Source organism: Strigops habroptila, chromosome 15 (genome assembly GCF_004027225.2).
Source record: "Strigops habroptila isolate Jane chromosome 15, bStrHab1.2.pri, whole genome shotgun sequence".
NCBI classification, from domain to species: Eukaryota; Metazoa; Chordata; class Aves; order Psittaciformes; family Psittacidae; genus Strigops; species Strigops habroptila.
The window spans coordinates 6153685-6167215 of NC_044291.2; the positions used below are offsets into that span (position 1 = coordinate 6153685).

The window sequence follows — 13531 nt, forward strand, 5'->3', positions numbered from 1 at the left end:
TAAGGGAGAATTATTTCCTACGCAAAGCACAGCACATCATTTTAAGCTGGTATTCACAGCACAAAACAACGCTATGCTGTCAGCAGCTCACAGTATGGAATCATTTTCCTTTTTCAAAAGCTTATTTTTGTCGAAGTCACGAAGATATTGTCCTTGGAGACATATGATTTATGTTTCAGTTCAAAATTATTTCTGATAAACAAACTGTAAACCCCAAAGCTACAAAAAATATGACTATACAGACCTGCTAAGGTCTCTGGAGTGAATACTTCTGAGTGAGCAGATCTGAAAGGGCAGGAAGAAGAATGGTTTCCCCTACCTGATGGGCAGCAACATCTGCCTCTAGCAGAGCATGTTTCTTCTGAAGATTCTGCACATTAGTAAGATCTTTTCCATAATCATCAGAAGCCAAGTGTCCCTCTACTTCATACAGCCACAGCTCAATGTCTTCCACATTGCGATTAAACTGCTGCTGTTGATTGGCTTCACGCAGCTTTATACCTGACCGAGACAGAATGGCAAGAGGAAAAAAATGACTTAAGGTTTCCACTTCATTTAACTCCCTTCCTGTCTTCTCCCAGCTAAACTCCCTAGAAAAGAATTAGCCATATTCTTCTGAGCAAGCTGTACCTTTGAGTTCAGTGGCCTCCAGAAGTTTCTTCCACAAGCTGATGACTTCATTCATGCGAGCTGCCACTTCATCAGATGCGTAGTGATTGACATCTATCAACTTCTGACCAGCCTTCTCCAGCGCATCGATACGACTCTGATTAGCAGAAAGCTCTGCTTCAAAAGCCTGATGTTTCTGAACTTTACCTTGCAAGTTTGATGGATCCTACAGATGAAGAAAGAAAAAGAACCTTTCAGCCCAAAATTAGTATCTGTAAGTCTCTGAAGAATTTTTAAAATTAGGAGTACATTCATATACATGCCAAGATAATTGCCAGAGGATTTGGTGCCAAAAATATGCCTAAATCAGAACACTTAAACTGTTCAATAAGCATGATTACAGCATGATGGGAAAATCTCCCTTGGGTCAGGGAGAAATCACAGCTCCTCTTGCTGCCATTAATACTGCCTACTATCAGCAGCATTTTGGCTGACAGTGCTTCACATCATTAGGCTGATTACATTAAGCCTGGTATCGCCTTAAAATGACTCTAACATTCGTCTCTGTGTTTACCTTGTATGCCTCATCTGTTGCAGTTTTCATTTTTTCATTAACCCAACTCTTCAGCTCATCAGAGTCTCGGAAAAACTGCTGCAGATGGAAGGAATCTGCCAGCTGAGCACGGCGGTACATGGCTCTTTCATGAAGGGCATTTCGGCGGCTCAGCAGCTGAAACAGAAGGTTTAAAGGTTTTTAAATCCTTCAAGCTTGTAAGAACCACCACTGTATTGTGCTTTGGAGAGAGTTCTGCTCTACTGCAGTCATACCATTTAGAATAATAAAGAAAACCATGATCTGAAGTCTACCATCCAAATCTGGTTTAGATACTTACAGCATCTCTGCGTGTAGCAACATCATCCATGGCATAATGGTTGTTCTGAATCAATTTAGTAGCAAACTCGTCTAAGGCCTAAAGAGAAAATGGGTTTCCATTTACTTGGTGTAATAGAAATTGTTAGTGCAAGATTAGTTAGTAGATTAATTCTCAAAGGTTTATCACAGTAAAACTAACAAAACCCCATTAAGATAGCATTGTTACACCCTTCTGTATGTGTACCATCACCTTACATGTGGAAGAGTGCGGATTTTGACAGATCTCCATCCACACGTGTGCTGGCATGATATGCAAGCACTGGGTTACTCAGCTCTCCGAGGCAGCAGTCAAGCCCTATCCTGTCTTTTCCACCATTTTCCATTTTAGAGACACTACACATAACTTAGAGATAATACATCCCACACAACAGCGGATCATTCTGCAGAGCAAACCCCATCCTCTGTCATTCTCCAGCAGCGCCTCCTCCCCAGTCAACAAATTCACTTGTTTTATTTCTTGCCCATTTAGTGATCACCTAATGTAAATGTCTTACTGTGATTTTCTCCTCTTGGGCACTTAGGGATTTCTCAAAGTCTTCATGCTTCTTTAGAAGAGCTTCCACACTATCCAGAGAATCACCAAGGTCTTCATTCAGCAGAAATGCCTGAAGTCAGGAAACAAATACATTTTTATGTTTCCATGCTCAGTTGCTCTAAGTCAACTCAGGTAGGGATGGTGATGTTGAGAAGTAAAGGATGATATACTGGGATGGTGTTCTCTGTATGCCTCTAACAGGTTCTGAATAATTATTTTTAGCTTCTTATTCAACCAGCATTTTACAAGAGTTAACACACATCAAAAGCAATCTCAAGCCAAACTGTCACCACTAATAATTTAAGCATTAGATGGAAACGAGTCATTGTAGCAACTTGGGCAGTCAGATAAATAACTGCACAGCACCCTGCTCCCTAGTGCATGTTTAGTGGCAGTCACTGCCGCTCATAAATACCAATTGTTTAAGTCTACAGACGCAGCCTTGAAATGAAAATCAACTGCATCTGGAGAGTTCAAAGATGTGCACTCACTTCTTGTTTGCTCATCCAGTTGTCAACTTGTTCAGTATCTCTGTAGAAAAGCTGCAGGTCCATGCACTGCTCGTACTGTTGCCTGCGAAGCTCCCATAGTTCTAACAAGGCAGATCTTTCATCCGAGAGGATGGTCAGCTAATGGATTGGGAAGAGGAATATAAAATAGTTTTATTTAACAGTTTGGTTCATTTCCATCACAATGTAAAATCAAGTTGTGACTCTAAAAAAGTGGTTTAACACTCGACTGAAAATGACCTCCTGTTACTGACATCATCATCCTCACATAGGATGTGAGGTTTATCAAGCTTGATTAGTGGTTACAGCCTTCTGACTTCAGTCAGAAACCTCTCCTCTTCCAAATTAAATCTACAGAAAGATATCTAATGGACAACTAATTTTGACTCCAGACCTATTTGTAAGACAAACTCTTCAGCAAACCATCCCACTCTTTCAGCCTCCAAAATCTCTTTGGCCCGCTTTCACAGCATTTCAACTGACTGACCAGTGTCTCGATATGCAGACTTCATGAGAGGCTCCATTAGTTTGAAACCCAAAATTTAGAAATACTAAATATTTACTGCAGCTTCTGACAGTACTCCTAAACCTAGATAAGCAGATAACCCATTTTTCTTTTGGAGAAAAGATATATTAATAGTTCCTAACAGATAGTACTAATAGTCTTAATACTTCCAACTAATAGATAGGCATAAGATGTCAATTTGAGAATGAAAAGCACATTACTTAAATACATGAAAAAAGCCCTATAATGTAGAGGGATGATACTTTGCAGCTTACGATCTTAACAAGAAATTCACTTTTAAATTAAGGGACGTAGAAGAAACACAAAATTCCTCCAGGAGCTCTTACTCTCAACTTACCTTTTCTTTAACCTCATCAGAAGCATAGTGTCCAGCAGCAAGCAAAGCCTGGCCAGACTCATCAGCAGATTTGAAGCTGTCTTCATGGGCATCAATTTCTCCCTATGAAAGGGGACATGAATAAGCTGTTACCAATATATATCTTGGAATATAGTGTCAGAATACGGAAACAGCTATTGAAAATAACACAGAGACAACTGTCTGGACACCTGAATGAAAAACCTTCAGCTATCTTTAAATACATTACACTTAATATGAAAACTAGAATGAAATGTATTACCTTACAGTGCAGATAAGAATAAATTCATGTGTTGAAATGAAACTAAAGGTTAGTTTTAAGCTGCATTCTTTCTGCTTACTTATAGCAATTCCTCGTGATGGAGAACTAAATCAGTCATTAGTCCAAATTACTGCTATCAGGTCTAACTTTTTATAAATAATTATCAAAAGCATTCTTAGATACTTACTTATTAGTGTGTATCTACTATTGAGAAACAAAGTAAAAACATTAAATCAGGACAGCCATCTCATACTGTGTTAGTTGCCTGATCAAAGGATTCTGGTGATACAGCATCAGCAGTTCTGACTCAGAGACTGTGACAGACATACAGATCAGCTGCTGAAGGTTGCTGACTGGATTTGGCTGTATAATCATTGTACCTTGTGTTCCTGATGTCTATCTAGAAGGGCTTCTGCTCCAGCTACGTCATTGGCAAGTTCATCAGCATTTATCAGAGCCTTCATCTCAGTCACCCAGCTGGTGAGGTCTCGGAAGTCCGCAAGAAAGCGCTGCAGCCTTAGGAAAGCAGAATGAAAAATGGTTGGCAATAATTTGTTTGCAGAGTTTCTCCATCCTTACCCCACAGGAGGGGGTTACAAACATAAAAAGCTGTTCCTCAGGTAGCAACAAAACAAGATAATACCAACACACAGTCAGAATATTAAGTAACTAAATATGCTCTCAATCAAAAAAAGAAGCCTTTTAAAGTCAGGAAAAAGGTAGGTTCAAAATCAATTTCTCAAAGACATGTTTTACATATAACTTATCAAAGTAAAAGGAATATTCGTGACTACAAGGCTGTATGTTGAAGACAACAGAAATCAAAAGGTAGTTCTCAAGCAGAGCGTTTCAAGGTAGCCCACGGACTGCTTCTGTCACAACCATAACACAGTGTGGGGGGCAGGCTGACAGAAAGTTTCAACTGCACATGCCTCAGCCTTAAAACAACAAGCAAATGTATTCTCAAATTCCTTTCAGCATGCCTTTAAGCTGTTTGGCACGTGCTTATCAGCAAAAGTGATCAGTTTGTTTCCCTTTTACATTTGCTGTTAATTGACGTGAAGAGATTATGACAAGGAAGGCAAAGGAAAAATGATTATTATATGAGTCTCCACCACCATAAATCTTGCATCATGGGAAGGAATAAACAGCAGAAAAACAAAACCAAGCAGGATGGAAAGTGACCACCGTATTAGGTTAAGTTTGTTTTTAGTATGGCTTCTCAATAGTGATCTAAAGGATTACGTTTCACAGACAGCCAGGCTTGTATAGAAACAAAACTGGATGGAGACAAATCCCACAGCAACAAAGCAACTGTCACAGAAACAGGTACTTGATTTCACCTAGGACAATAGATCAAAAAATATACTCTACTTTAATCTTCACGACTTCATAGTGAACAGATTTGTAACGTGCATTAAAACAAAGCCACAAAACCTAAAATAGAGTCCGATAACGTACTTCAAATGGCAGACACCAACTCAGATGGGGGCATAAAAAAAGAATCAAACATCCTAAAACATCAAGGTGTCTGTTTTCATAATTAATCTACATCCAGAGAATGACCAAAAACTCTAAGTATTTATCATCTATTTCTTTTACTATTGTAAAATGGAATTTGGTGAACAAAACTGCTTCTGAAAACACCAGAATCAGCTCAAAATGTTGGAAATGGCATCCCTTTCTTCTCTTCCCAAGAGCACTCCGTCAAATCTAAATGAGGAAGAAAGGTCATTTCAGCATGACAGTGTTCCTACCTGTAGGAGTCATTAAGGCGAGCGTGCCTCTCTGCTGCCAGAGTTCGGATCTGTTCCCAGTTGGCAATCAGCTCCTCCCGCTTCACTTGAATTTGAGAGGCATTTATTGGGTGGGACTGCTGCAGACGGTCAGCTTCTGCACAAAGGGCCTTAACCTAAACCAGGTCACAGACAGTGAGTAAGCTTCTAGCCTTTTACAAGCAGGTTACTTCATATAAATTGTAGGTAAAAATGCATCTTGCATGGGTACCTTATCTTCAAGAGCTGCAAGATCTCTCTCCAGGCCTTCATGCTTACGCAATAACGCCTGCACACTGGCAAGGTCTCTGCCAAAATCATCTGAGGCCATCAACTGCCCTTTCTCCTTAATCCAGCTGATTGTTTCATCCACATCCCTTCAAAACAAAGCACAGATTGAAAACAGTCTATCTTGTACGGAAAAGGGAAGAAAGCAGGATGTTTTCCTGTACATATGCCAGGAGTACTGGCATAGAAACCATGAGACACCACAACCATCCGTTGAAAATATGGACTTTAAGAATCTCAAACCCCCTTGAAGTGTACTGGCAGCCATTCCTCAGATGGTGTCACCAGATGCAAACAAGGAATTCTGAGCACTATTGAGCACTATAACCGAGTAGGCCCATTTCCCACTCTGGACCCTCCTTCAACTTAATTACAGCAAATCTCAAAATGCTGCAGATAGGGATGAGGATAGCAAGACACTGTTCAAAGACCTCAAAGAGCAATTGGACTGACATCCAACTGACAAGAAAAAACATCCCTTTTAAGGCTCATCTAGGACAGAATTGGGGGGAAAAGCCCTCAGAGGAAAGGGAAGCAGAACTGCCAAGTGTTGAAAAGCTAAATCAGAATGACTATTCTAAGGCAATTCTAGAGCAACAATGTCCTCATTCAACAAGTCATAAGGAATAATAAAGCAAAACCGTAACAGACAACAGTAGCCCTTCTCATGCTACTGGACGGAGCTGAATGCCTCATTAAACATCCACACAAATGTTACATCACTTCAGCAGATGCAGCCAAAACCATACCTGTTAAAGCGCTGAACTTCAGCTGCCCCAAAGAGTTTTCCTTGCCTCTGAAGGGCAAGCCCCTTGAGACGCTGCCAGCTTGCATTTACTTCATCCTGTTTGGACTTTATCAGTTCCTCTTCAGGGTGTTGTTCCTAGTCAGTAAAGGAAAAATGCTCTTTTCCCATGTTCTGTGGGTTTACATCATCGACAAAACCCTGAGACACCACTGTTTTCAAGAGATCAATTGATCATTACTGTTCATAACAGATGATCACTCAATTCAATAGCTTCCCTCAACCCTCACTGTGTAAACATTCAATGCTCTTGTAGTAGTTCCCTATGTACTAATTAGTCAATAGGAAGAGAACTGTAAACACTACCTCTTTTTTTTCCTGGTATGCAGTACTTCCTGCACTGTCTCCATCCTTGATCAAGCCCAGGTAACACACCAGAAGAGAAGATACATTAATCCTGGCTGTCCAAGGAAAACGCATTTAACCCCAAATACAATTTCTTTTACTAATCACTATTGTCCACTTTTCAGGACCATTCTCAGCTGGGGCAGTTAAAACTGTTCAGCAGAAGAACAAGTGAATCAAATGACCACCATTAAGATGGCCAAGTATCTAGGCACATGTAGGGCAAAGCTTAAAGATCAGCTACCAAACCAGAGGGAACAAAGAGGAAGTTGCAGACAAAGCTTATTGTGTTACACCAGACTTGCCAAAAGAGATTTTCAACACACGTTAATGTTTACCTGGATAAGTTTGCCAGCAAACTGGTTCACTTCATTTACTCTTTCCTCATGAGCTGCAAGGTCTGTCTGGAACTCTTCAAACTTCTTCTGCAAAACCTCAACATGCTCTAAATCCTGCCCAAGTTCTTCTGAGGTCACTATTGCTTCCTAGAACATCGAGGAAAAAAAAAAACAAATGTCAGTATATCCTATGGGAAATCACTACTGAAATGAGGAAGGAAACTGTTCTAATTTTGAGTAGGTCAAAGACAGTTAAAATCAGTGCATTTAAAGGTGCTTTTAAAACTACAAAGTTGCCTCTATTAAGCTCCACTCCTCCCCCCAACATCTGTCCATTACTGCAGCAAACATGCAAGATCACTGCAGGTATTATTTTTATATCTTGCTTGTTCTTCCTCATTTTTCAAGTTATTGAATATAATCAATTCTTCTATCCTAAGTTTTCTGTTCTGTGCATGACCATCTCTACTAAAACAACCTAAATTACTGAAAGAAAATACACACAGAAAAAAACATACTTTTTAAAATGCAAAGTAATTGCCCATGTTATTGTGGAGTACACAGTGACTAGAACTTGGTTACATTTTTAGACTGTTTATTGGCATTTGCTTCCAAGATGAAAACTGCACCCTCATATTCAGTAACAGTTACGCAGCGGTTACAGTTTGAACCCACAGTGACACAAAACAACAAACCATCATTAAGAAAACCCCTATGATCATTTTGTGGCTTTTTTTTTTCTTGATAGTGTGGTTTGTGGTCTGTTCCCTCAGAGTTCAAAGAATCAAGAGCCAACAGTTCTCCTGCAGCTAATGGCCTTACAATGTGTATCTCTAAAGATATTCCAGCCATTAAGTAATTATATACACACTGCTTGCTGGTTGGGCTGGCTACTTCTTAGAACTGATCATTTAGAACATTTATAAAACACATTTGCTTTTACATGTTGTAGATTTCCCTTACAGGAAACCTGAACTTGATTACAATGAAAAATATTAAGGTCTCCTCAAAGCAAAGAATTTGTGTTTAACTATGCTCTCCTTCATGCAGGCTTCCTCTTAGTCCAGTACCTTGTTTTGTGGCTGCAAAAGAACGCACAGCAGCTTGCACTGTGCTGCTTATGCAATATGAATAAGCTAAATCAAATGCATAGGTGCTTTTAAAAGCTCTCTGTGACTACCCCAACTCCAGGAACTACACAGCAATAGACAAATTCCACACAAACACACCAAATTTCCCACCAGGAACACAGCAAAGGCAAGTAACAATATACCTTGTCATTGATCCAATCCAAGACATCTTCACATTCACGTAAGTATTGCACCAGCTTCTGTGCTTGCAACAATTTGACTCCCTTCTCTCTCATCTTTTCCAACAGCAGTTCCCATAGTCGATGCAGCTCCTGCAGCCGAGTCTAGAACAATAGGATGTTGTTATTAAAATCCTGTATCAGAGAAGATCAGATTTATTTCCTTCCTGACCTTAACAGATGATGGATTTTTTCCTGGAGCAGTACATGCTAATCCTTACTTTAGACATAGGGTGCACAAACCTCGTAACAATTTCATCTCCAGTCATTAGTTTTTTAATAATGTAAAGTGATATAACAGCACTAAACTAGAAATTACTGCATATTCACACACTTGTTAATAATTAATGAAGCTATCAAATAGTTACATTTACATAACTACAAGGTAAACATTTTGAGATCAAATTTCATTTAAATTCTATGCTGGTGTGAAGTCAGACCAAAAATCTGCTGCTGTCCCCTTCAAACGTTCAGTCTTCTACATGGAATCAACTCCCAAGAAGTGAATCTTGTCTTCATTTTCAAATTTGTTTTTATTTAAGATGACACATTTTGTTTCCAGTCAAACTTGTGCCACTTTAGAGTATTTTAACTTTTTCTCTTAGCACTAATCACTTAATATTTAGCCAACATTATTAAGTAACATAATATTGAAATACTAGGAGCAATTACCAGCTTTAATATTGAGTCTATCTCTGGCTGCACCTCTGCCTTTCAAAACTGTTGGGAGCAACCGTAAGTTTTATAGACAATTAAAAGAAAACCCACACTCCCACACAGACACACAACTTGCAAAACAGGAAAGTATCTGCTCCACCCATCACCTATAACGCTTTGCTCATCGAGATCTGAAACTTGAAAGTCATGCTAGAGAAGCTTCTGAACATCGAGCATGGGCGGATACCCGTTTCATCCGCTCAGTTAGGTAGGTTTCCAGAGAGGAAAGAGCTCACACTACTCTGTTTCCTAGCACTGCCCGAGAGGATAGTGCAAATCATCAACCAAGGGAGAAAGGAGACACTGCAGAAAGAAGTTGCACTGCACAGCCAGAAGTTTCACCTACTCGGATGTGGGACCCAACTTGAGTAGCTGTTACTATTGGGCGCTGCGCAGTCCGGTACGGCGTGAAAGACTGAACCATTAAAAGGCAAATTACCACTCCAAACACAACACAAACAACTTTCACTGCAGCTAAACACACTATTATTTAGCATCATCCAACTGCAAAGCATTTTTTTTTTCCTACTTGTAGTAAAGATTAGAAATCTCATTGTGATCATATAAAATAAGCATTACCTTAGGGGGGTTTATTAATGTATTAAAAATAACATCTGTTTTTCTTGGTTACCATCTTTTCTCAGTCATAATGAAATGATGAACATGTAAGTTTGATAATCACATCACAAGAGCTCTCCTTTTGAAAAGCTGTAACAGCTCACATCTAAATCTCGTAAAGGAAAAAGCTTTAAACAATTTCCTTCCACTAAAGAAAAACACAGCCAAAACTGACATGGAAACAAGTGAGGTCCAGAAACAGCAGATTTAATGAAATGAGTCCTAGAAGAAGCAGCTGGTATGCCGAAAAGGAGTGTTTACTGGCAGGGGTATACACATGTATGCGTGTGCACACATAGAATGGTTTAGGTTGGAAAGGACCTTAAGATCATCCAGTTACAACCCCCCCTGCCATGGGCACAGCCGCCTCACACTAGACCACATCGCCCAAGGTCATGGGGGAGTAACAGAGAAAACACTAATATAACCAGAGGAAAATGAAAATACATAGGAGAAGGAGTAAAAGATGACTATCAAGTCATTACCTAAAACTTACAGTTTGCTCAGACTTTTTAAAACATTGATAATCACTCGAATACTGTCAAATGCAAACCTATTGAGTGCAGCAGCAAAGATTTGAGAACTACATTTGTCATTGTATCACACAGTTTGGGAGATTTAGAGAGAAATTAAAACACAACAGTCTATCTCAGCAAAGGATTTGAAGCAAGCTTAGTGCTTGTTATCAAGGAAGCTGCTCTCCAAAGAGATGTTTGCTGCCAAATAAATAGAGCAGACAGAGCACTGTACTTGGAGCTCACAGGAAAAGCCGTGGAACACAAATTCAAAGAGACTCAAACGTATGGGCAGGACAACTTAACCAAAAAGTAAAGATCACTGAGATGTGATGTGAGCCAGAGCACATAGAAATTACATGTCTGAAGTTTACTGGTATAGTTACTTGTGTTACTTGGAATTGCTATTGCAGAAGATGAAAATGCTCTATATAAGCAAAAAATGAGTAGTCAACATCCTTGACACCAGGCCTTGTGAATCTGCTGCTTCTTGATCTTCTTTCATCTTGGAAAGAACCACAAGAATAATTAATTATTTGCCTTGTGACTTTCAACATATCTTTGAATTACTGATGATTTTCCAGTCCAAGTTCCTGGGCTCCAGATGCAGACAGTTCATCTCAGAACTGGATCCAAGAAAAGATATGAGCTGGGTGCTCATGAAAGAGAAAAGTATCTGTCAGCTTTACAAATACAAATTCTCTTGTGATTTCTCTAACCAAACACCTGTAGTGTTTTAGAATATAGAGTTATCTGTATAATCTGCACACAAAGTGTTTAAGGAAAAGGCTATAAGAGGCAAAAAAAAGGAAAAAAGTTTAAAAACTCACCCTTATGGTTTCAGATGCAAAATGGCCTTCATTTATCATCTGATTTCCAGTCTCATCCAGTTTAACGATGGCCCCTGAATTGGCCTGCACCTCAGCTTCAAAGGCTTGGTGCTTCTGCAGCTTACCCTACAAGTGAAACATCAAAGAACAGGACAGATTTGGTGCATGGTCCTCCTCCACATTTCCCAGCATCAAGTATTTTTAGTGTATTTTACACATATTCAGTACCACCAACCAACCAACAAAATAGCACAGCAGAAATCATCGCTGTATCATGTATTTCACGGATGGATTCAAACATCCCAATTTTAGTTATTTCATTGTGTTTGCTCTTGTAAACCACAGTGGTCAGACCCCAGCTAGTTCCACCCTGATTAGTTTATTTTTTACATCTTCTTTGTGGAAGCAGTAAGAGTTCATTCACGTTTATTCACAAAGCGTCCAACAAATTCTAGGGTTAAGCAAAGCTGGTTTTATACTATGTTAGATTAAGTAAGTTTTCCTATGCTGATTCAGCATCTAACCATTACTAGAAATACTCTAATTATATCAGCAAAGAAGCCAGGCTTTTGAAGAACACTTTGTGAGGCCGTGGGTATTTGCATCCATCTCTCTTCACCACTCTCAGATCAAGTTACATTTACGTGTTTGTTCTATCCCAGCTGATCTGGTACACCCTAAAGTTTATAGTACAGGAAACGTAAGATGGCAGCAGGACTTGCCTGTAAATTGCTTGGGTCTTTGTAATTTTCATCAGATGCTATCTGCAGTTTCTCTTGGATCCATTTTTCAAGCTCATCTGCATCACGCTGGAAAAACTGGAATCGATAGGAATCTTCAAGTTTTTGGCGCCTTAGAGAAGATAGTTCCTTGAACCTGTGGTAACGGTCCAAAACTTGTTGACGCCTTTCTTGGATATCTTCTGCTGTTTCCAGCACTTTTACACCACTTGGATCCATTTTCTGAAAGCCAAAAAAAATACATTTTGTTTGTATTTTAAAACAATGGAAAGGTAGGAGGAGATCCAGGAAAGGAAAGCCTGCCTTTTTTAAACGTGCTTGTGCTTTACTTACAGTCTTACTCTGTGTGTGCAGGTATGTGCATACAACACAAATATTATACACGTAAGTAAAAGCACACTTCCAGCAGAAAATAATGGGAAAGGAATATTTACAAAGACATTTAACATCTACTTCTTCTGGAAAAATATGGCTGCAGTCATATAAAGGCCATGTCATCTCAAACAGTAGCATGCAAGTGTAATACAAATGTGTTCCTGTGCATATATATATGTAGATGTATAGACATAAAAGGTTTATGTCTATGTTTATGTCTTATGTTTACGTACAATCTGGAAACATTTAAAATAGTCAATATAGATAAGCTAAAGTAAGAATATTACTGGGTTTTTAAACAGCAGCTAAGTGGTGCACATATATCTATCCATATCATACATATACACACACGTCCATGTGCCTGATGGTTTTCCTCTCTGTTCTCTCAATTAAAACATTACAAACCCATCCTGCCACTCCCTGAATTAACTTTTCAAAAGCCAATACAGAGGCTCATGATGCCTCATAAATCTGACCTTAGACAAGTCAGCCAAGGAACATTTCATTAAGAAGTGATCCTGCTCCGACCGCTTCAACCAAAAATCCTTATACCTCACTTTACATACTAAACCCTGTTATTGTTACCACAGACAGCAAAGAACTGACTGTTCTGCGTTATTTCCTTTCTATTAAGAGTGGGATAACCTTAAATTTTCAGTTCTTAAACTTCCAAAAAGCAATTTTTCAATAAGAGACCTGTGCATTAGACCAGAAAGGTAACACAAAGTAAAAAAATAGTATCATAATTCTCATCAGATTGGGTATTTACCCACTTATTTGACAGCTCACTCTGCATATCAAGAAGCTGCTGCAACACTCTGTGCTTGGACAATTCTGTAATTAATGTCTTGATGTACAAGTGTTTACATGCATAGCTCACTTACTGCTTTTATTATAAATGCTATAAGCATCAAGCTAAATGTACTTCTCATCAATCCTATCAAAGATAGGGAAGAAACAGAGACTACTACTGCATACTAAAAGACACGGGCAACCTCTTAAAATACATTGTTAAATATTAAAATGTTATTTAATCATTAGTTAGTCACATGCTTTACTTAGACATGCATCTTGCATAATTGTATGAGAAACACCACAGGTTGGAAAGCAATCTATATGACCATGTTTTCTGTTTGGCTTCCAAGC

At 39.0% G+C, this 13531-nt stretch overlaps 1 protein-coding gene across 10 annotated transcripts in view; it reads right to left on the reverse strand.

Moving 5' to 3' along the window:
* The window catches only part of SPTAN1 (spectrin alpha, non-erythrocytic 1), a 52224-nt gene that overhangs the window by 31417 nt on the left and 7276 nt on the right, over positions 1–13531 (reverse strand). For 9 of the 10 annotated variants that reach the window (XM_030507126.1, XM_030507125.1, XM_030507121.1 and 6 more), the window contains exons 2-16: positions 11993–12232; positions 11271–11396; positions 8555–8695; positions 7282–7428; positions 6543–6676; positions 5738–5882; positions 5488–5642; positions 4111–4246; positions 3451–3552; positions 2570–2707; positions 2038–2148; positions 1503–1580; positions 1184–1339; positions 631–835; positions 320–501 (exon numbers count right to left, since the gene is read on the reverse strand). In XM_030507126.1, the coding sequence (XP_030362986.1) occupies positions 320–501; positions 631–835; positions 1184–1339; positions 1503–1580; positions 2038–2148; positions 2570–2707; positions 3451–3552; positions 4111–4246; positions 5488–5642; positions 5738–5882; positions 6543–6676; positions 7282–7428; positions 8555–8695; positions 11271–11396; positions 11993–12229 (2193 nt within the window). In that variant the 5' untranslated portion in view covers positions 12230–12232. Of the gene's footprint in view, positions 1–319; positions 502–630; positions 836–1183; positions 1340–1502; positions 1581–2037; positions 2149–2569; positions 2708–3450; positions 3553–4110; positions 4247–5487; positions 5643–5737; positions 5883–6542; positions 6677–7281; positions 7429–8554; positions 8696–11270; positions 11397–11992; positions 12234–13531 lie in introns of all 10 variants that reach the window. The other variant, XM_030507118.1, reaches the window with a different exon arrangement.